This window comes from Peromyscus leucopus, chromosome 23 (genome assembly GCF_004664715.2).
Source record: "Peromyscus leucopus breed LL Stock chromosome 23, UCI_PerLeu_2.1, whole genome shotgun sequence".
NCBI classification, from domain to species: Eukaryota; Metazoa; Chordata; class Mammalia; order Rodentia; family Cricetidae; genus Peromyscus; species Peromyscus leucopus.
Genome location: NC_051082.1, coordinates 29040185 through 29063288, shown reverse-complemented (window position 1 = coordinate 29063288; position 23104 = coordinate 29040185). Strand labels below are relative to the sequence as shown.

The 23104-nt window shown below is 51.9% G+C and overlaps 2 protein-coding genes and 1 long non-coding RNA gene across 5 annotated transcripts; 2 read left to right on the top strand and 1 right to left on the bottom strand.

Moving 5' to 3' along the window:
- The first annotated feature begins 1071 nt into the window (after nt 1-1071).
- Fbxo24 (F-box protein 24) lies at nt 1072-11305 on the top strand. Of its 3 annotated transcripts, none has more exons than XM_028861433.2 (10): nt 1072-1634; nt 1877-1966; nt 2067-2250; nt 4232-4470; nt 4803-5037; nt 6894-7052; nt 7653-7774; nt 7961-8092; nt 9626-9796; nt 10396-11305. In XM_028861433.2, exons 1-10 carry the CDS (start codon nt 1563-1565, stop codon nt 10756-10758), a joined length of 1767 nt encoding a protein of 588 aa, XP_028717266.1. In that variant the 5' UTR covers nt 1072-1562; the 3' UTR covers nt 10759-11305. The 3 variants fall into 3 exon arrangements, with proteins under 3 accessions (XP_028717266.1, XP_037054228.1, XP_028717264.1); XM_037198333.1 differs by having other exon boundaries at nt 1536-1634; nt 4255-4470; XM_028861431.2 differs by having other exon boundaries at nt 1632-1966.
- Nucleotides 5020-22905, bottom strand: LOC114686776. The gene is made up of 3 exons (XR_003733616.2): nt 22821-22905; nt 18997-19183; nt 5020-5088 (listed from the first exon to the last, which is right to left on the bottom strand). It is a non-coding gene; the product is annotated as an uncharacterized LOC114686776 (long non-coding RNA).
- On the top strand, nt 12174-18183 carry Pcolce (procollagen C-endopeptidase enhancer). Its single transcript, XM_028861435.2, has 9 exons — nt 12174-12331; nt 13094-13202; nt 14437-14695; nt 15469-15593; nt 16067-16203; nt 16488-16768; nt 17504-17581; nt 17675-17845; nt 17965-18183. Exons 1-9 carry the CDS (start codon nt 12240-12242, stop codon nt 18117-18119), a joined length of 1407 nt encoding a protein of 468 aa, XP_028717268.1. The 5' UTR covers nt 12174-12239; the 3' UTR covers nt 18120-18183.
- Nucleotides 22906-23104: the final 199 nt, after the last annotated feature.

Sequence of the window (23104 nt, the reverse complement as noted above, 5' to 3'; positions counted from 1 at the left end):
CCAATCCATGGGGTCCAGGCATTTATATATTCATGTGGTATACATACATGCAGGCAACCCACACCCAAAAGATCTTTTTACAGTGTGTTTAAGTAATAGCTGGACGTGATGGCCCACGTCTTTAATCCCAGCAGTGGGTGAGGGAGAGATGGGGGCGAGGAGGCAGGCGGATCTCTGTGAGATCAAGGTCAGCCTGGTCTATAGAGCGAGTTCTAGGATAGCCAGGGCTAAGGGCTATACAGAGAAACCCTGTTTCAACCCCCAACACACCAAAAAAAAAAAAAAAAAAAAAAAGAAAGCAGGTGTTGGAATCCAAGGCCATGCACATGTTAAGCAGATGCCCGACACATGAACTCTATTTCCTAGTTACCACAGATAACGGAATTGGTGTGAATGATGAACGTCTGACTAGAGCAATCAATGAACGGATCTGCTGGGCACTTATGCACCGGTTTTCTAACAGGATTAAATCCTCTTGTGATCCTGAAAAGGCTATACTCCTTACATTTGCTGGTGTAGACTTGCCCCTATCTATCACGTAAATCTCATCTGCTGTTTCTCCTTGACAGAGTCATTCCACAGAAAAAAAATAAGTGCCCAGGCTCTAGAAGATGCCCTAAACTCTGGAAAAAAATATACCACCCCCCCCCCCCTTAACAGCTTGTCCTTTGCACATGCCGGGATGCCACTGGTCACCGTGAAGAAGCCCGTGGTTTTGGACTTGTTTTCAGTAGACTGTAAAGAGTTTGTGTTCAGTTGTTCCCATTTGCATCTTGCCTTTGTGAGCAGGAAGGTAGATCAGGGTCCCCCTTTTCTCCATCGTCATTGTCCATCAATCTTTTTTTTTTCTTTCTTGAGACAATGTCTCATATAATGCAGTAATGCAGGCTGGCCTCAAACTCATTATGTAGCCAACGATGATCTTGAACTCCTTCCTCATCCTCCTGTTTCCACTTCACACGTGCTGGGATTGCAAGTGTGCACCACCATATTGGTTTTATCTGGTGCTGGGGATCAAACCCAGGGCTTCGTGCATGATAGGCAAGCACTCTACCAAGCGAGCTACATCTAGCCCTATACTTTTTCTTTTTTTTCTTTTTCTTTCTTTCTTTCCTGGCTTTGTACTCTTTTGATATAGAGACTGAGGACTGCTCAGGAGTCCCCATTTTTCTCTTCAGAGTTAAAATTAAAAGTGAGAAAATCTACTACTACTTCCTAAGAGGAGAGGACTTACCATCGACCAATAGTTCCCTCTTTATGTCTCCGGTAAACCATGAATCCCATGAGCCATCTGGTGGCTGGATCTGAGCTAGAACCCAGAAGCTAGTTCTGGGGTCAGGTTAAGGAGAATAGGTCACAGTCGCTGGACAGTGAGGTCACAAAAAGGTTTATGTGCCCCAGACTCCATGGGGGTGGAGCCTAGATGATCGAGGGGCCCTAGAGGTCCCCCAAGCCCAGACTGGGGACATGGTGTGGGAAAGGCAGCGGGGACAGGGGCCTGGGGCCTGGGGAGCCAAGGGGCCTGGAGAGATGAGGGCAGGAGCAGGGAGGGGACAGTCAGGATGTTGAGGAGAAGCCGGAGACAGAAGCTGCAAAAATTGACCAGGCTGTGCAGACAGGAGGAGGGGATCAGGGTGAGGGGGGTGGCCAGGCCAGGGAAGGGCAGGGAGCTGACTGACAGCAAGCAATCCGGGGAGAGGCCAAGGAATAAGGCAGGCAAGGGGGGGATGATGGCCTGAGGTCCTGAGAGAGGGGAGGGCTGGATTTGCTAGCGCAGAGCTGGAGTTGGATGGGCCTAAGGCAGGCGTTGACAGCAGAGGAGGAGGGCAGGTGTGGCCCCCACAGAACCCTTTTTGCTCCCCTTCTGCCCTGGCAGGTGAAGCGCAGCTGCCCTTCTTGCGGTCTGGAGGCTGGGAACGAGGAGAGAGGGAACCCTATTTCTGTACAGTTGTTCCCCCCAGAGCTGGTGAGTCTTTAGGGTCTGGTGAGGATTGTGATTGCAGGGCTGAGGGGCAGCCTGTGACCCCCCTCCCCCCTTCCCCCTCCCCCCTCCTGCTCCCCCACAGGTGGAACACATCGTCTCCTTCCTCCCCGTCAAAGATGTTGTCGCCCTAGGCCAGACCTGCCACTACTTCCACGAAGTGTGTGATGCCGAGGGCGTGTGGAGACGCATCTGTCGAAGGCTCTGTCCACGCGTCCGTGACCAGGGCTCTGGTGCCCGGCCCTGGAAGAGAGCTGCCATCCTTAACTGTACACTTCCCTCAGTAACTTCTTCTTCGCCTTGCCTCTGCCCTTCCTTATTCTGGAAACTTCCTTCTTTGTCAAGTTGCCTGGTGATCTTTGCACCCCCTGGCAACCTTTCTGTAGAAGAAACTGGTTAAACTCAAACATACTCCATGGAGTACTTCCTCCAAGGTTCTCTGGTCACCTCTGACAGACATCCGATTCACAGCTCTAGTACCATTTCAGCCAGGTCTCCCTGCATGTACCAACTCTTCCAGATCTTACCCTAGAGACACCCCTAGTCCCCAGATCTGGAGTTTCTCCCTCTTTTAAAAGTTAACTTTGTCTGTCAGCTTTTGTGTATGTCGTGTATGTGTGTGTGTGTGTGTGTGTGTGTGTGTGTGTGTGTGTGTGTGTGTGTGTGTGTACTGATGCATCTGCTTGTGTAGTCACATGTGGAGGCCAGAGGGTGACATTAGTATCTTCCTCTGTCCCTCTCTACCTTATTTTTTTAATATTTATTTTTATTTTATGTGTATTTTTATGTGCCTATGCACAACATGCATGCAGTGTCTGGTAGGCCAGAAGAGGGCATCAGATCATCTGGACCTGAACTGCCACATGGTACTGGGAACCAAACCCTGGTCCTCTGGAAGAGCAGCCAGTGCTCTTAACCACTGAGCTGTCTCTAGCTCTGCCTTAGGTTTTTATTTGTTTGGTTTTGTTTTTTCAAGACAGGGTTTCTCTGTGTAGCTTTGGAGCCTGTCCTGGATCTCACTCTGTAGCCCAGGCTGGCCTCGAACTCACAGAGATCCGCCTGCCTTTGCCTCCCAAGTGCTGGGATTAAAGGCGTGCGCCACTGCTGCCCGGCCCACCTTAGGTTTTTACACAGGCTCTCACTGAACCTGGAGCTTGCCATGGCTAGACAGGATGGCCAGAAAGCCCTGGATCCTTCTATATCTCCCTTCCCTTTTCCCCAACCAGTGCGTGCCAGCGTTAAAAATATCCCATGCCAGCTTTCACGTGGGTGCCAGGGCTCTGAACTCGGGTCCTTGTGCTGGCAAATGCTTTACACATTGCCCACCTCCCCAGCTCTGTGTCACCTAATGACAGTTGAGATGAGGCAGCTCTCTTTTTTTCATGTTTATGTGTGTGGTGTGTGTGTCTATATGTATGCATGGTTGCATGTGTGTGAACACATGCACATTGGGGTATGTGCATGCAGAGACCAAGGTTGATCTCAGGAATTGTCATTAGTCACCCTTCACTGTATTCAATGAAGCAGAGCCTCTCTCTCTCTCTCAGTCAAACTCGAGAGTCTTGCTAGCTAGCTTGCTCTGAGACTCCTGCTCCCACGTCCGAGTCTCCCAGCTTCGGGGCCAGAGTTCCAAGAAGGCCATCCAGTATTTATGCCTCAACTCTGCTCCTCAGGCTTGCAAGGCAAGGACTTAACCACCGAGTCACCTCCCCAGCCAGAGATGAAATACTTCCTTGTTGTGGTGGCTGTCCTGTTTATTGTGTGACAGCAGTACCAACTCCCTCGTTATGACAGCCAGTCTCCCTGGGGGACAAAGTCACCCCAGCTTGAGAGAGAACGGAGATCCAAATACTCCAGAAATGTACTATGTAATTACTGCTTTCACACATAGAGTTAGAAGAACAGCCGCAGCCGGAGGTGAGAGGAGATGCCTGCCTTTCTTGCCATCCCTTTCTCCTTTCTGCTTCCTTTCTGTGTTTATTCTTTTCCTTGATGTCTCTGATTCAAGGCGGGACTAAAGAAATGCTACTGAGAAGCACATGTGTGGCCCTGGGATGAAGTGGGGCAGATGTAGGGTATAAACCAGGTTTCCTGTGTCACCCCAGGAAGGAGGAGGCTGATCCCTAGTCCTGGGGGTGGAAAAAGCTAAATGCCAGGGTGTCTGGAAGAGAGCCCATCTATTTCACCCTCGCGCTGACTCTTAGCACTCATGTCGCCTCAGCCTTGAAACCATGTCCTTCTGGTCTTCAGATACAAAGGGCCTGTATTTCCAGGCATTCGGAGGACGACGCCGATGTCTCAGCAAGAGTGTGGCCCCCATGCTAGCCCATGGCTACCGCCGCTTCTTACCCACGAAGGACCATGTGTTCATTCTTGACTATGTGGGGACCCTCTTCTTCCTCAAAAACGCTCTGGTGTCCTCCACCCTCGGCCAGATCCAGTGGAAGCGGGCCTGCCGCTACGTGGTGCTGTGTCGAGGTGCTAAGGATGTGAGTGGGGGGTTCTGGGTGCTGAGAATCCACCTCGGTGGTCTTGAGTGGTCTCTCCCTTAGGGAGGGAGGTCAGGACAGCTACCCTCTCCCAGAGAACCGAAAGCCATCCATTTATCTGTCATTTGCTTGTGTTTTTGGTGCTGGGAACTGAACCCAGGACCTCACACATGCTAGGCGAGCATTCTATCACTGAGTTAGATTGCCAATCATAAATAAGCTCTCATTTCTTAAGCCTGGACCCCATCATCTCATTTCCCATCCCATGATCTGCTCTAGCCTTATCCCATTCAGAGTCTCTAGATCCCAGACAGCCTCATTTTGTGCCGCAGTTTGCCTCCGACCCAAGATGTGACACGGTTTACCGGAAATACCTCTACGTCTTGGCCACTCGGGAGCAGCCGGCTGTGGCGGGCGCCCCCGGCAGCCGGGCCTGCGACTGTGTGGAGGTCTATCTGCAGTCCAGCGGCCAGCGGGTCTTCAAGATGACATTCCACCCCTCCATGAGCTTCAAGCAGATCGTGCTGGTCGGCCAGGAGACCCAGCGGGCCCTGCTGCTCCTCACAGGTGTCCCCTAACAAGCCGTGATTTGCAAATGTCTAGCAGATTCTTCAGGGTCTGCTCCCGGGGAGAGGAAGGAGGAGTCTGTCAGAGAGTGTTCTACCTTCTCCTGCTCCACAGCTCTCAACCTGAAAAATTCTAGAATTCTGCATAGAATTTCAGATAAAGGTCCTTCTCGGGCTGGGGGTGTGTAGATCCATCTACACCAGGTTTAACTCCCAGCACCATATAAAGTGGGTGTAGTGATACATGTGTGTACTCCCAGTATTTGGAAGGTAGAGCCAGGAGAATCCTGAGTTCAAGGTTATTCTTAGGCTGCATAGTTTGAGGCCAGTCTACATAAGATCCTGCTTCAAAAGTACAATGCAGTGCTGAGCAGATGGTACCGTGGGTAGGAGAGACCTGTGACAACCATGAGATGTGAGCCTGGATTCCCAGAACCCACATGAAGGTAGCTCAAGTCCGTAATCCTAGCACTTTTTCTTTTTTTTAAGATTTATTTATTATGTATACAGTGTGCCTACATATATGCCTGCATGCCAGAAGAGGGCACAAGATCAAATTATAGATGGTTGTGAGCCACCATGTGGTTGCTGGGACTTGAACTCAGGACTTCTGGGAGAGTAACCAGTGCTTAACCCCTGAGCCATCTCTCCAGCCCAATCCTAGGACTCTTATAGTGAGATTCAAGATGGAGACAGGAGACTCCCAGAAGTCGGCAGGACAGCTAGTCTGGCCTAGGTAGTAGTATTGGTGAGACTCTAACTCAAGCAAGGTAGCTGGTAAGGACCAACACCCCCGGTCGGCCTTTGCCTCCTGCACATGCACTGCGGCGTGTGAGCCCACACTATTACAACATGGTTTAAGTAGTTTGGAAATCTAGTGATATCTCATTTTTCAAGTCTAATCCCCTCCTATCCTCTGTGCAAGGCACTTCACTTTGTACCCCAAGTTGCCTCTCCCCCTTTCCCAGTGTCCTCTGTAGTTGACTGCACCTGAGACCCTGTGGACTTCCGAATGCCAGGCAGGAGCCTAAATGCCCAGACTTCAGTCTTCCCAACACTCAAATTAAGGGGCTGCAGCACTAATCACTAGGTTTGGTCTTCACTGGTCTCTCATGCTGAAGTTCCTCCCTGTTTTACTTTCAGGGTTGAAGGCTGGGGGCTGGAAGCCATTCTCTCTTCTTCCCTTTCTTTCTTCCTTTTATTTATTTATTTTTATTATTATTTTTTCCCCAAGACAGGGTTTCTCTGTGTATCCCTGGCTATCCTGGAACTTGCTCTGTAGATTAGTCTGCCCTTGAACTCGGGCCTCTCAAGTGCTGGGATTAAAGGTGTAAGCCACCACCGCCCGGCTCTTTCTTTCTCTCTTATTTTATTTTATTTTTGTTGTTGAGACAGAGCCTCACTGTGTAGTTCAGTCCTGGCTGGCCTGGAACTTACTATGTAGACCACACTGTCCTTTAACTCACAGAAGTTTGTCTGCCTCTGCCTCCCAAATGCTGAAATTAAAAGTATGTGTCACCATACTTTATCCCCCCCCCACTGGTGTGTGTGTGTGTGTGTGTGTGTGTGTGTGTGCGCGCGTGCGCGCGCGCGCGTGTGCGCACGCAGGCACATCCATGTGGAGGTCAGAGGACAGCTTTCAGGAGTCATTTCCTCTTTCTACCATGGGTTTCAGTAGGTGAACTCTAGTTGTCAAGCCTGTACAACATGCAGCCATCTCACTGGGCCTCAGACCCTTTTTTGCGCGTCTCTACTCTAGGCAGTAAATGTTTCTGTTGAGAGTCCCATGGGATGTTAATCTGGGCATTGATGAATCCCTTCCTCCACGGAATTGTATGCTTCCCTTCATATCCCCAGAGGAAGGGAAGATCTACTCCTTGGTAGTGAATGAGACCCAGCTGGACCAGCCACGCTCCTACACGGTACAGCTGACCCTCAGGAAGGTGTCGCGATGCCTGCCTCACCTTCGTGTGACGTGCATGGCTTCCAACCAGAGCAGCACCCTCTACATCACAGGTAAGAAGCACCTCCAGGGTCGGGGAGATAAAAGGTAAAAGTACCGGTTGTGTAAGGCTGAGGATAAGTTCAAGTCCCCGGAACCCACATAGAACTGGACCCTGTAGCACATGTCTGTTATCCCAAAGGCAGAGAAGGGCATTCCCTGTAAGCCTGTGGGCCAGCCAGTCTGGCATCAAAATGGCAAGAGACCCTACTTCAAACAAGGTGGAAGACACCGACCAATACCTGAGGCTGTCCTCTGATTTTAATCTGTATGCTATGGCACATACATGCCAATATCTATACACATACATCACATATCACACACACACACACACACACACACACACACACACACTGAAAAATTAAAAAAAAAAAAAAAAAAAAAAAAAGAACTCTATTCCTTGCTCTCAAGACTCCGATCTTGGGCAGACCCCTCCACACACCGATACTCCTTAGGCATGCTGGTGACTATGGGTAGGCTCCCAGCTGTCGGGGCTGGTGTGTGGATTGTATGCGACCCCCTGCAATCTCTGAGCTTTTACCATCACAGGTGGGGCCTTATCCCTAGGAAATGGGTGCCCAAAGCCGCTGAGCTGAGGGCTCCCGACCCCCCAGACCAGGGGGGAGTGTATTTTGAGGTGCACACCCCAGGGGTGTATCGTGATCTCTTTGGGACCCTCCAAGCCTTTGACCCTCTGGACCACCAGATGCCACTTGCTCTCTCCCTGCCTGCCAAGGTAGGCTGCTGGGGTGGAGGAGGGCGGGCGGATAGCAGAGGCCTGGGCCCCAGGGGTTGGAAGGAGAGATGTGGGTGGGACAGGGATTCAGGGAGAGGTCAGACGGGATCTGTTGGGGCGGCAGTTCTGGAGCTGAGTTTCCTGGAACTGAGTACTCACATGCTCTTGCTGTCTTAATCTCCCTAGGTCCTATTCTGTGCTCTTGGCTACAATCACCTTGGCCTGGTGGATGAATTTGGCCGGATCTTTATGCAGGGAAATAACAGATATGGGCAGCTGGGAACTGGAGACAAAATGGACCGAGGGGAACCCACACTGGTGAGATTGTTTCCTGGCAACTCTCACCCAATCTCCTAACCCTGAAGCCAGCTTCTTTGCCACATTTCCTAGAAGCCCCTTTCTCCTCCCCTCGGCAAAGCTAGCCCATCATGGATAGCACCTGTGCTGCTGGTGCAGACCTTAGCCGGGGCTGGCCCCAGAAGGTCTGGTCTGCGCAGTGCACACTGTGTGTGCAGAAGGAATTCAGGGAGGGAGTGGGCTGGGGACCTGGGTGTGTTGAAGTACTAGAAAAGGGAGATGCAGCCTGAGAAGATGGCTCACGGGGTAAAATGCTTGTCTCGTGAGCATGAAGACCCAAGTTCAGATCCCCAGTCCCTATGTAAAAAGCTGGACACAGCTGTGAGCGCCTCTGGTGCCCGCACTAGGAGAGGGAGACAGTACTGTTGACAAACATGTATGTGCTTCTTTAGGGAAACAGTAAAAAGGATATCCAGCACTAGAGAGAAAGCTCAGTTGGCACAGTGCTTGCCTTGCAAGTAGCAGGGTCTGAGTTTGAGCCCCAGGAAACACGTTCCCCAAAGAGCCAGGCATAGTAGTAGTCAATGACTGTAACCTCATCGACGGGGAGGCAGAGACCCCTGGAGCTCTCTGGCCAGGCAGCCCAGTGTGCTGCTGAGCTCCAGGCTGACTCAGAGACAAGGTGGACAGTGCACCAGGAGTGACATGTTGACAGTTGTGCACACCTGTCCACATACACCACATACACAGAGACCAGCCATCGCGAAGTTAGTAGTTAGTAGTGGGATTTCCAGTTTCTTTGTTGTTGTTGTTGTTGTTGTTGTTTTGAGACAAACTCTCACTACGTAGCCTGGATTTGACTGGAACTCACTTTAATCCGCCTGCTTCCCCAGGCCTGGCTGGCTTTTTAATTGTTACTTGCTGTATTTTGTAATTAAAGATTTATTTATTTATTTATTTATTTATTTATTTATTTATTTATTTATTTATTTATGCTGTGTGTGTATTGCACGTGCAAGAATGCACATGTGTGGGGCTGGAGAGATGGCTCAGTGGTTAGGAGCACCAACTGCTCTTCCAGAGTTCAATTTCCAGCAACCACATGGTGGCTCACAGCCACTTGTAATGAGATCTGGTGCCCTCATCTGGCTTACAGGGACACATGCAGGCAGAACACTGTATACATAATAAATAAAATAAATCTTTAAAAAAAAAAAAAAGAAAGAAAAAGAAAAAAAAAAAGAATGCACATGTGTGTGCGTACAAACATGTGTGCAGGTGCCTAGGGAAGCCTGAAGAGGGCATCAGGTCTTGTCCTTAAGAAAGAGCAAATTTCCTGAAGGGCAAGACACAAAGTTTTTACCAAGTACCGGAACCCATGTAGTCAGACTTTGTGGGCACAGGGACAGATCTCAGGGGCAGATTGCCAGTTTGCAGGGCAGGGCCAACCTTCTGGGACAGGACCCTCTTTTCTTCCAACTCCCAAGACTGTACTCTGTGCCACGTCCTCTAGTATCCCCACCTTAAAGCCCTGGCCATGTTGTCTGTCCTCAGGTTCATTATCTACAGCGTCCCATTGCCCTGTGGTGTGGCCTCAACCATTCCTTGGTGCTGAGTCAGACCTCGGATTTCAGCAAGGAGCTGCTGGGGTGCGGCTGTGGGGCTGGAGGCCGCCTTCCTGGCTGGCCTAAGGGGAGTGCCTCCTTTGTCAAGCTACATATCAAGGTCAGAGCAGGGTCGGGCAAGCGGATGGACAGGGAGGGCAGAGTGGTGGAGCCAGGTGGTCCTCAGGACCATAGCCAGGACTCAACTTCCCTTCTCTCAAATTTTAACATTTATTTGGGAGGGGTTATGCCACAATGTGCCTGTGGAGGGCAGAGGACAACTTGTGAAAGTTAGTTCTCTCCTTCCGTGATGTTGGTCACCAAGCTTGGCAGCAAGGTGAGCCATCTCCCTGGACTCCTTTTTCAAGGAGACTCTCTCTGTGTAGCCCAGGCTGGTCTTAAAGGCTAGATTTTCCTGGCTCTCCTGTGTCACCATGCCCAGCTTGTACCTGGGACCCCTGCTAGGGACCCATTGGTTCCACGTCCCCTGGATCATGACATCTCCCTTTCTTGCCCCCCCACACTGCTCCCCGCTCGCTGTCTCCTTAGCTGACCCTGCTGGCTTTATCCAAGTTCACATGGTCCTGGAACAGAGCAAGCTGAGGCTCACTTGCTGGTTCAGGGCCTGTCTGAGGGATCCACATAGCATCAGGCTTAGGCAGCTTCCTGGAAGCCTGGCCCGCTAAGCCTCCCTCAGCCCCGCCCCTTCTCTCCTCTAAGGTCCCCTTGTGTGCCTGCTCCCTCTGCTCCACCAGAGAGTGTCTCTATATGCTGTCCAGCCACGACATCGAACAATGCCCCGTCTATCGAGACCTGCCAGCCAGCAGGGTGGGGGGAAGCCCTGAACCTAGCCAGGGGGCTGGAGCCCCTCAAGACCCTGGGGGAACAGCCCAGGCCTGTGAGGAGTACCTCAGCCAGATCCACAGTTGCCCCACGTTGCAGGACCGAATGGCGAAGATGAAGGAGATTGTGGGCTGGATGCCCTTGATGGCGGCCCAGAAAGATTTCTTCTGGGAGGCACTGGACATGCTGCAGAGGGCTGCTGGTGGGGGCGGCCCAGGCACCTCGAACCCTGAGAGCTGACCCTCCTCTAGCCTTTACTCCTGAAGGAAATCAGGCCCTGGGCTAGGGGCTGAGGAGAGATGGAGAGGCAAACAACATTGTGTGTACATGGGAGCCGGGGTGGGGGTTGGGCTGGGTCGTGGGGAGTAGTGCTGGACATGTCAGGGTAGGGTAGGGACTCTTTTTTAAATATTCAGGGGGCTGCCCAGGTGGGGCCCCAATCTGACTATCATGGACAAGAAATTTGATGGACAATAGAATAAAAGGCTAAAGAAAGGCCTGTTTTGAAACCCTGGGCCTTATGGGGGACAAGGGGGACGGGATGGAGGGGGCCTTGGCTGGGGAGGGAGGAAGGGAGGGAGGCAGAAAGAGCCCAAGCTGTTGGTTTACTGAGCAATGCCAACACCCCAACTCACTCCAGAAAGCTCACTTGGTCTTTCTGATGGGGAAGTCGGGCCTGGTCTTGTGGAGTAACTCAAGTCAACACACCTTGTTTTCCCCGTTTGGAACCTCCGCTGGGTCTGGAACCTTAACGCGAACCTGTTCATTTTGTTTGTGACAGCGCCTCACTGTGTGGCCCAGGCTGACCTCTTTAGCCATCCTGACTCCGTCTCCAGAGGGCTAGGATTGCAGGGGCCTGCACACCTGGACTGGCCCGGGGGTCTCAGTGTGACCTCTACCCCGGAAGCACCTCCCCCAGCCAGCCCCAGTCCTAGCAGTCAGCACCCTCTGTCTGTCTGTCTGTCTTTTCCCTTACTTTCTGCTCCGTCACCTCTCTGCCCAGGGAACGGCATACTCGATGCCTCCCTTAACCCTTCTCCAGTACTTAAAATAGTTGGAAGAGAAAGGAAGGGGCCAGGACTTTCCGTCCTTGGCCTTATCTGGTCCAGTGTTAAAGGGAAAGCCATAAGCATGTGCAGAAGATCCTGGGTAACGGGTGCAGGCCTGTAACCCCAGCACTTGGGAAGCTGAGGCAGGAGGATTGAAAGTTCCGGCTAGCCAGGACTTCATGGCAAGACTGTCTTAAGCAACAACAAAAACTATCTAGAAATGTGCAGTGGGACAGTGGATGCTGGCCAAGAGACTCAAGAAGGACATCCTCTCTGATGCCGAGGGAACAGCAGGGGAAGAGGTCCAGTCTGCACCTGAAAGTCTACAGGAAAGACCAGGATCTCAGGCACAGGACAGAGTGGAGTCGCCGATGACGTCATTCGATGTAGACGATGCTCTTTCTGCCTCTTGTAGCTCCCAGCATCCTTTAGTCAATCAATATATGTCCAAGACATAGAGAGGCCCCTGCAGGGACTCACCACTGTCCCAGCTGTCTCCCTGTCCCGCCTCCCCTGCCGCCCGCCCAGTTGGCCAGTCCCCACGCCCACACACCCAGGGCTGCCTCATCTGGTACTGATTATCCTGCTGCTGCTGTTGTTGCTGCTGCTGCTGCTGCTGTTGCTGCTGCTGCTGCTGAACTCAGCTGCTGCTTCCAACACCCCCCCTACACAATGCTGCCTGCTGCCCTAACCTCCCTCCTGGGGCCATTCCTTGTGGCCTGGGTACTGCCTCTTGCCCGGGGCCAGAACCCCAACTACACGAGGTAGGTCTCATGTCTTCCAGATGGCGTCCAGAGGGAGCTTCAAAATGCTTGTGACTCTGGGAGGGCTGTGCCTTTAGGTCCTGTGAGCTCTTCTGCTAGCAACCCCTCCACATTCCCGGTCTCCCTCTGAGATTCATACTCTCCCTGTCTGCTGCGAAGCCATGCTGCTCTGCAGACCACCACTGTCCCACTACCTCACTACCGTTCCTCCGCCCTAAGTCTGCCTTCCACCCGGAGCCATGCCTCTGCATGGAGTTTGAACCCAGAAAGCCAAGACCTTGAACTTGTCTCTTAGCTGACATTCAGGAGATGAGACTGGGGGAAGGGCAGCACGCAGAAGTCAGATACTGGTCCTTAGCTGGGACTGGAGCAGGGCAAAGGTGGGGACCCCTAACGTATGTCCACTGCCGCTCCCCTCAGCTCTCTGGCCCCCTCCCCCTCGTGGCCTCATGGCTTGTCACATCTGGAAGTAGTTAGGCGCGGCTCCTGTCCTTGACTGCCAGGCAGGGCAAGGAGGGGGGCAGAGAAAGCTAGGGGGACTGAGGAGGATTCCGGGAATTCCTGCCGGCGTGGGGGTGGAGGCTCCAGGGGCTGGAGAGATGGTCCCGTTGCCTGGCCCCCTTCCCTGGTCCTTGGGCAGGAGTCCCTGCCCCACAGGCCGAGGCCTTTCCAGCGTCCTCCTCCTTTATTGCCCGGGGCTTCACATCCTCAAACCATCTCTCCAGGGGCTCTGTTCTGCCTGACACCCCTTCTGTCCTCCAGACCTGTGTTCCTGTGTGGAGGGGACGTGACGGGAGAGTCGGGTTACGTGGCAAGTGAGGGTTTCCCCAACCTCTACCCCCCAAATAAGAAGTGCATCTGGACAATAACGGTGAGAAGGCCCCTCCAGTCATCATTGCCTTTCAACAGTTTCTCTAACAAACCCTGACGGCGCAGGGTTACCCTCCCCAACACCAGGCATCACCGAAATCTGCAAAACCCTCTTCTCCCTTTTGGATGTCAGGCTCCATAGTGACATGCTCTGACATATCCTAACCTCCCTACCCCTTTGTTCTCCCCCACTACTGGAAATGGAACCCTGGACTTAGCATGCTGGGCCAGAACTCTACCACTAAGGTACATCCCAGCCATATATATATATATAAAATATAATTTTTTTTTTTTTTTTTTTTTTTTGGTTTTTCGAGACAGGATTTCTCTGTGTAGCTTTGCGCCTTTCCTGGAACTCACTCTGTAGCCCTGGTTGGCCTCAAACTCACAGAGATCCGCCTGGCTCTGCCTTCCGAGTGCTGGGATTAAAGGTGTGTGCCACCACCGCCCGGCCATCCCAGCCATTTATTCATTTAGGTTTTTTTTTCTTGGGGTGTGTGTGTGTGTGTGTGTGTGTGTGTGTGTGTGTGTGCACTCATACATGCATGTGCACAGAGGTCGGAGTGGTATGTTGGGTGTTCTAGACTTCTACCCCTCTCCGCCCTGTTTCCTTGAGACAGAGTCTCTACATCTAGAGCCAGCCTGAGGTCATGGAGCCCCAGTGACGCTCCTGCCTCTGCTCCCACAGGGCTGGCTCCAGGCACACCCGTGGAGACTTTAACCGCGGCCTTTCACAAGGATTCTGGGACTTGAACTTGAGCCAGCACTCTACCCACTGAGCCTTCTCCCCAGACCCCTTTACCTTTATCTTTGGAAGAGGGTCTCTGTAAATTATGGGCCTTGCATTTACGGCCCTCCTGCCTCGGTTTCCCAAATGCTGGGGTCACAGACATGCACTGACGGTGCTGAGCCTTAATTCTTTGTTTCTGGAGACAGCCTCCCTGTGTAGGTTAGGCTGGCCTTGCCTGAACTTTGAGGCAGTCTGGGATCACATGTGTGAGCTGCCATACCTAGCTGAAGCCTTCGTGGGTTTGGTTTTGTTTTCTTAGGGTAACGAATCCTGTTCTTTCCCTCCAGAGACCAGGGGCAGGGAGTAGAGCCCAGGCCCTCTGTGTTGCACTGGCCAGGAGCCTTTCCAGTTATGACTATTTCTTTAGGAAGTACTTGGGGGAGGGGGTGATGCCCACTGTTAGGGTTGTTTGGGGCCTGATTTTTGTGGGTGCCTCTTTTGTCAGGTGCCTGAGGGCCAGACTGTGTCCCTGTCCTTCCGAGTCTTCGATATGGAGCTCCACCCTTCCTGCCGCTATGATGCTCTGGAGGTCTTTGCTGGATCTGGGACCTCAGGCCAGCGGCTTGGACGCTTCTGTGGCACCTTCCGGCCTGCACCTGTAGTGGCTCCTGGCAACCAGGTGACTTTAAGGATGACAACGGACGAGGGCACTGGGGGACGAGGCTTCCTGCTCTGGTACAGCGGTCGGGCCACCTCAGGCACTGGTGAGCATCCTCACCTCCTCTTTCCCCTCTCCTGGCCCCACCCCGGTTCAGGTCCCCACCCCTGCCCTAACCTCGACCCTCCCCAGATTACTCCCAAGAGTTAGGGCCACCATTACTCCCTTCTTCTCACTAACCGCCCCTTCAGTCCCTCCTCCTGGTCTTCTCTCCCCCTCCCGCTCCCACCTACCCCTCTTCCAGGGCCTCCCCCAGGTGCGAGGCGGAAATGGGTCATGGACCCGCGGGTGGAATGGGCGGCCTGGGGTTACTGGGACAGTGAGTAACTGCCCGCCCCCCTCCGCAATCGGGCTCCTCTGACAGGAGTAAGGGGGCACCCTGAAGCTGGGGGACTCGGATTCCCTCATCTGGAGCCCCCTGTACCCGGCTCTGGGGTCCCGATTGCGGTCCCATCACCCCTCCCAGCAGCACAAAGTCTCTCTGGACTGTTTCAGGCAGAGACCTCATCAGAGGGGAGGCCCCTCACAACCTGAGAGCTCTCGAGCCTGTTAAGAGGACTCTTCTGCTAGCCGGGACGGAGAGATGGGATCTCCTAGGGGAAGAGGTGTGGTGCGGCGGCGGGTCGGGGAGGGGCCAGAGGGGTCCATTCAAACTTTTCCAGCCCCGTCTTCCCAGCTGTTGGCTGACCCGCCCTCTCTACTGTTCCCCTCCTGTGCCCTCGTCTGGAGACCCACGCCAGCCCCCAGTCTAGAGCTCTCTACTCCAGCTGACCGAGGGTCTCCACCGCCCCCCACCCGGTCCCTCTCTCCCTTTCTCAGAGCACCAGTTTTGCGGGGGGCGGATGGAGAAGGCGCAGGGAACCCTGACCACGCCCAACTGGCCTGAGTCGGATTACCCCCCAGGCATCAGCTGTTCCTGGCACATCATCGCACCCTCTAACCAGGTACTGACCTGCTTGCTGAGGCTGCCCACAAGGCACCCAGGCAGCATCCTTAAAGCAGCCAGCCAGCAACATTTTATTGAACATCTGTGTCCTGATCCCTGAGCTTGCCCTGGAAGAGACCAAAACCAGACCCAGAACAGCTTACACGCAAGCCAAAATGGCAGACGGGCACTACTGGCCTTAGGGGAGGGAAGTTCCGGGTCCTGATAGGAACTATGTGTGGAACTCATGGGGCCGAAGGAGTTCTGTCCATCGGGGGCTAAGATGCACTGGACCTTGCCCACCAGGGCAAAGGATGCTCCCTGTGGGGTATAGGCACGTGTGTGTATGACCCTCAGGCTGGCAGTGAAACCATTAAAGAGAGAACAAGGGTACTTACTGTTGGGACTACTACCAAGTATACTGGGGCTGAAGAGGGCGGGGCACTACTCCTCCACCTTGGCCTGTTGCTACGCAGCCAATGCCTCTCCCAGGTGATCATGCTAACCTTCGGGAAGTTTGATGTGGAGCCCGACACCTACTGCCGCTATGACTCTGTCAGCGTGTTCAATGGCGCTGTGAGCGATGATGCCAAGAGGCTGGGGAAATTCTGCGGAGACAAGGCCCCCAGGTGAGGGATGGATCCTTGGATGGGCAGTGGTGGGGCTAACTCCTCATCCCTGTGTGAACGGTTGCCAAAGGCCGTGCAGGGTTCGGGGAGGCTCAGCTGAGCAGGCGAGATCTGAGCTCTAGGATTCCAAGCCACTGGTCTGAACAAGGAGCTGGTGAAGGTTGAGTGGATCTCCCGAGTCTACAGTCTGATGTCAGAGGACTAGTTTAAGGCTGGCCACGGGGACAGAACAGGGTGCGCAGTCTGCCCTGACGTCTCAGCCGGTCCTCTCCTGCCCATGGCAGCCCCATCTCTTCTGAAGGGAATGAGCTCTTGGTCCAGTTTGTATCGGATCTCAGTGTCACCGCAGATGGCTTCTCAGCGTCCTACAAGACCCTGCCACGGGATGCTGTGGAAAAGGAGCCCGCCCCAAGCCAAAGGGAGGATGTGCAGCATGGTCCCCAATCCCGCTCTGACCCAAAGACAGGAACTGGGCCCAAAGTCAAGCCACCCAGCAAACCTAAACCCCAACCTGCAGAGAAACCAGAGGCCTCCCCTGATACCCAGGAGACGCCAGCGGTCCCGGGTGAGTGTGAAAAGGTAGAAGGTAATGGAGACATGGCTCAGTGGATAAGAGCACTGGCTGCTCTTCCAGAGGACCCGGGTTTGATTCCCAGCACCCACATGGCAGCTCACAACCATCAGTAACTCCAGACGTACATGCAGGCAAAACTCCCATACACATAAAAGAAAAAGAAAAAGTGGAAGATGGGGCATAGACTAAAGGAAGCACTAAGTTCTTCCTTGGTTCAGCATCCATCCATCCATCCATCCATCCATCCATCCATCCATCCATTCATCCATCACTCACTGGTGCCTGCCTCCTGTCAGTGTCTGCAACAGTGCTGGGAAGCAATGCTGGGCGGAGCTCCGAGTTTCCATCTATGTGGCTGTTACAATTTCAGATGGGACTAGACTAGCTAGGGCAGGCTTCACCTAGAACCTCCCAGTGAGGGCTGAAGGCATGGCTCAGTGGTAGATCTTTTCTAAAATTCTCCCAATAAGGGGCTGGAAGTTTGGCTCAGCTGTAGAATGTCTGTCCCAGAATCCTCTAGGAAGGATCTGGGGTGTGACTTGGCGGCAAGGTGCTTGCCTAGAATCCCCCAGTGAGATCCACAGGGTGTGGCTGTGCTGTGGAGTACCTGCCCAGCATCACCAGACTCCGGCCCTCCTCCCCGCACTGCAAACAAAGGAATGAATAAACGGCTGATGTGAGGCCAACGGTCCTGCCTGCCCTCCACAACAGCACTGTCTTTCCTAGATGCACCCAGCGTCACCTGTCCAAAGCAGTACAAGCGGCTAGGCACCCTGCAGAGCAACATGTGTACCAGCAGTCTGGGTAAGACGCTCCATCCTGCCCTCCCTCCTCATGCCCTCCTCCAAGCCCAGCCCTAGCCCGGGACTCTGATCTCTCACCCCCATCCTTCCACAGTGGTGACCGGAACAGTGAAGACCATGGTCCGAGGCCCAGGCGAGGGCCTCACTGTCACCATCAGCCTCATTGGTGTTTACAAAAGCGGAGGACTGCACCTGCCCTCTCCGCCCAGGGACACCCTTCTGAAGTTCTATGTGCCCTGCAAGCAGATGCCCCCCATGAAGAAGGGTAAGGGCCTGGGAAACGGGGATGGGTACTGAGCACACCGTAGTCACGAAGGTGGAAGATCTGATAAGAAGAAGGTGTCGCAAGGTCTTGATAACTTGAGCTCTCCCCCCGCCCCACAGGAGCCAGCTATCTGCTGATGGGTCAGGTGGACGAACACAGCGGCCCCATCCTCCCTCCAGAGAGCTTCGTGGTTCTCTACAAGCCCAACCAGGACCAGATCCTCACTAACCTAAGCAAGAGGAAGTGTCCCGCCCAACCTAGGCCAGCCGCCTGAGGTCCCAGCCAGATACAGCCTCGGAATGTGGTGCTCTCATCCAAATAAATATTTCTTAACTCAGGAAGGGGTCATATGTCAGCTCTATGGTTGTGTGTGGGGGTGTGCATCTGGGATTTCAGAATACCTTTTCCTTTGGGTAATAGGAAAAGTACTAGAGGATGAACTCGGACTTACGCATGCTAGGCAATTGCTCTACCACTGAGCTGTATCTTCAGCCTTCAGAACTCTTTTAAGAACACACGGGCCGGGCGGGTGGCGCACGCTTTAATCCAGTACGGGAGGCAGAGCCAGGTGGATCTCTGTGAGTTCGAGCAGCTGGCTACCAAGTGAGCTCCAGGAAAGCGCAAAGCTACACAGAGAAACCTGTCTTGAAAAAAAAAAAAAAAAAAAAAAAACACACGGTAGGGGCCTGGCAGTGGTGGCACAGCCTTTAATCCCAGCATTTGGGAGGTGGAGGCAGGCAGATCTCTTGAGTTCGAGGCCAGCCTGGTTTACAGAGCGAGTTTCAGGACATCCAGGGCTACACAGAGAAACCCTGTCTCAAAAAACCAGAAAAACAAACAAACAAATGGACATACAGTAGGGGCAGGCAAGCTGGCTCAGCGGGACAAGGTGCCTGCTACCTAAAGACCTCCATTCAACCCCTGGGATCCACACGGTGAAAGAGAATTGACTCCTGCAAGTTGTCCTCTGATCAACAGATGCATTGTGGCGCACACACAAATACAAAAAAAAAAAAAAAAAAAAAAAAATGAATAAAACAAAACCAAAGGAAATCAGGTAGGAGGCTGGAGAAACAGCTTAGTAAAGCGCTCACCATGCAAGCACGCGGCTCCCAGCACCCACAAAAGTAACCAGGCATAACAGTATGTACCTGTATCCCCAGTTCTGGGCGGGCAGAGAGAATAGGATCCAGGAGCCTTGCTGGCTGGCCAGTCTAGCCCAGCAAGCTTCAGTTTCAGCGAGAGACCCTGTGTCCAAACAAGGTCGACAGATGCGATGACTCTGGGGCTAGAGGCATTTGCCGTGAGGCCTGATGCTCTGAATTCAATCCTTGGACCCTGTATGGTGGAAAGAGAGAATGAACCTCAACAAGTTGTCCTCTGCCTTCTACATATGCACTGTATGATGGGTGTCATAACACATATGTCCGCACAAACAGACATACATGCACCAAAAATAAAAATGTGTTACTTAAAAGTAAGTAATAAAGGGGCTGGAGAGATGGCTCAGAGGTTAAGAGCACCGACTGCTCTTCCAGAGGTGCTGAGTTCAATTCCTGGCACCCACATGGTGGCTCACAACCATCTGTAATGAGATCTGGTGCCCTCTTCTGGCCTGCAAGGTTCCATGGAGGCAGAATGTTGTATACATAATAAATAATCTCAAAAAAAAAAAAAAAGTGATAAGGTGCAGAGCAACTTAAGAAAATACACTGTTGACTTCTGGACACCGTTCTACACACACCGCACAGAAAATAAAGAATATAAAGTAGAAGCTGAGTCCGTAGGGCTGGAGAAAGGGCTCAGTGCTTAAGAGTACTGGCTGCTCTTCCAGAGCCTGGGTTTGGTTCCCAACACGCACATGGTGGCTCACAGCATCCTGGAACCAGTTCCAGGAGGTTCAGTGCCCTCTGCAGGCAGCGGCATGCAAGTGGGCACAGAACGACATGCAGGGAACACCCCCCCCCCCATGCACACACAGTCTTAAACTCTTGCTCCCCGACCCCATCCCAACTAGAAGTTGAGAGTGTGCTGCCTGTAATCACAGCACTAGGGAGGTGGAGGCAAGATGATCAGGAGTTCGAGGCCAGCCTGGGCTACACAGTAGTTGAAGGCCAAATCTGAGCTATATAAGATTGAGTCTCTTGCTTTAAGACGTTAGAAGAGCTGGGCCATGGTGGTGCACACCTCTAATCCCAGCACTCAGGGCAGAAGCAGGTGGATCTCTGAGTTCAAGGCCAGCCTGGTCTACAGAGTGAGTTCCAGGACAGCCAGGGCTACACAGAGAAGCCCTGTCTCGGAAAAAAAAAAAAAAAAAAAAAAAAAAAAAAAAAAAAAAAACAGGGGATCTGTGGTTGGTATGTAAAATGAATAAAAAAATTATATAAAAAAAGCAAATAAGGCCAGGTGGTGGTGGTGGCGGCGGCGGCGGCAGCACACGCCTTTGATCCCAGCACTGAGGAGGCAGAGCCAGGCGGATCTCTGTGAGTTTGAGGCCAACCTGGGCTAAAAAGCGAGATCCAGGAAAGGCACAAAGCTACACAGAGAAACCCTGTCTTGAAAAACCTAAAATACAAAACAAATAACAAACAAAACAAAAAAAGCCCACCTCTGAACCATCCCTCCAGCTCCACCTCCCCTCCCCTTCACCTGTTTTGAAACAGACCTCCTGTGGAATTATAAGAATGCACTGCTATGCTCCACATTTTTGCTTCAGGATTACCACTCAGGCCCTTGTGCTTGCAAACCAACCCCCACTTCTAAGACAGTTCAGCTTCAGGATTTTGCTGTTTCCCTCCATCTGGAATTCTTTCCCATAGATACATTTTGGATTCCTTCCTAAGTCTAGTCAGGTCTCTGCTCAAAGTTCATCTAATTCATTCCTTTGTCCTTGCCAAATGGCAGATTAAGTACTGAAAATACACCAGAAAGCAAATGTCCCTGCATTTGGAGAGGACAGTCTCTGGAGGAGAGATTTAACAAAATACCATGTCAAGTATCAAGAATGTGCTAGGAAGAAGCAAGACAAAGCCAGGTGGTGGTGGTGGCGGCGGCGGCGGCGGTGGCGGCAGCGGCGGCAGATCTCTGAGTTTGAGGCCAGCCTGGTCTACAGAGTGAGTTCCAGGACAGTCAGGGCTACAAAGAGAAACCCTGTCTTGGAAAAACAAAACAAAAACAAACAAAAAAAAAAAAAAACAAAACAAAAAGCAAGGCAATAGCCTGGTGGGGTTGTAATTCCAGCTACCCTGAAGACCAAAACAGGACTGCAAGTTCAAGGTCAGTCTAGGCAACTTAGTTCTAGTCTCAGAATAAAAAATTTAAAAGGACTAAGGATGTAGCTTGTGGTTGAGCATTTGTCTAGCAAGGGTAAGACTCTGGGATCAATCCTCAGGACCACAAAAAATAAACAAAACAAAGCGAAAGCATGATAAAAGGAAAACAAGGTTTTCAGGAAATGCTTTCCCCATAAAAACAACTTAGATTTATTTTTTGCACTTATTTTGCACACGCACACACATGTACATGTACATATATGCACACAGTTTAGCTCATGTAGAGACTGCTTCTCTCCTCCTACCATGAGAGTCCTGAAGATCCACCTCAGGCCTTTAGGCTCCACAGAAACTCCTTTGCTGGGTGAGCCATCTTGCCAGGCCAATGCTGTTGGTTTTGTTTTTATTTTGTCTTGAGATATGGTCTCACTATGCAGCCCTGGCTGCCCTCAAACTCACAGAGATCCACCTGCCTCTACCTGGGTCCAGAGTGATTGGATTTGAAGTGTGTGCTATCATGTTAGCCCCTAATGTTTGTGTTTTTTGAGACAAGACTTCACGATGTAGCCTTGGCTGGCCTGGAACTCCCTATGTGTAATAGACCAGGTTAGCTCCAAACTTCTGGCAATCCACCTCACCTGCCTTTAGTACTTGGGACTACAGGAATGCGCCTGGCTTCCTTTGGTTGTTTTCTTTTTCTCTTTGTTGTTTTTCCCCGCCCCCATCATCATATTAATTACAGATAATTAGTTTTATAGAAATAAAGTGATCTCTCATGGCATTTTTATACATGCGTATAATGAATTTTGACTACATTCACTACCACTATGTCCATTGTCCCCCATTCCTGTGGATTCCCTTCCCCTTCCCAGGTAGTTCTGATTTCTTGGTGGTTCTTATTTTGGTGTTTTGGTGAACCAGTAAGTTTTATTGCGGTCGCTTCTAGGAGCACAGGCAACTTAATTGTGGTTATCCCAAGGAAGAAAATGTCTCTCCTTTCTCAGCAACCATTAGCCATCTAGAGGAGCTGGGCCTCGTAAGTCCTTCTTTAAAACTCTTTTTTAGGGCTCGAGAGATGACTGAGAGGTTAAGAGCTCTTGCAGAAGTCCTAAGTTGAATTCCCAGCAACCACATGGTGGCTCACAACCATCAACAATTTAGATCTGGTGCCCTCTTCTGGCGTGCAGGCACACATGCAGGCAGAACACTGTATACATAATAAATTTAAAAAATCTAAAAAAGAAACTTTTTTAGATTTGTTCTTGTACATCTAGTGTTTTGTCTGCATGTATATGAACCACGTACTGGAGGAGGTCACATGAGGGCGTCCGATCCCATGAAACTGGAGTTACATATGGTTATGAACCATGTGAACGCTAGGACCGGACGTGGGTCCTTTTAACAGCTGAGCTACTAACCCTTCAGCACCGCCCCCCCTTTTAAAGTGTATCCAAAGCTGGTTGAGACTCTTGCTTCATCCAGTTCTGTTACTGATTACCGACTATTAACCTTACATCATTGTGCACACGTGTTTTCTCAGGCCCAAGCAGGAAGGAAAGAAAAACGAAACGAAAAAAAAAGAAAAAGGAAAAGTCTAGTAGCGGCTGAGCTCAGAGAAGGAAACACCAGCCGGCAGCCCAGGACCGCATCCCCTGGGTTTACTCCTGCGTTCCTACCAGAACTCGGAGCCGTAAAACACTTACCAAGACGCAGCCAATCCTTAGCGCCGAGGGAGGCGTGTTTGGTCTTTGAAGACCACCAATCAGCGTACAGTTAGGCGGAAGCGAGACAGCATCAACCAATGGGAGAGGCCGTACGGCGGAAGTACCTTAAGGAACTTTCAGGAAGATGGCGACCTTAGCCCGGAGACAAGTTGACTGGAAGAAACTTTGACGACAAGGTGATTACCGTTGTACGAGCGGCCATTCAGAGGCGGAAGGCCGGAGACGTCACAGGTCGGGCTTAAGGGACGGGGTCGGAGACACAA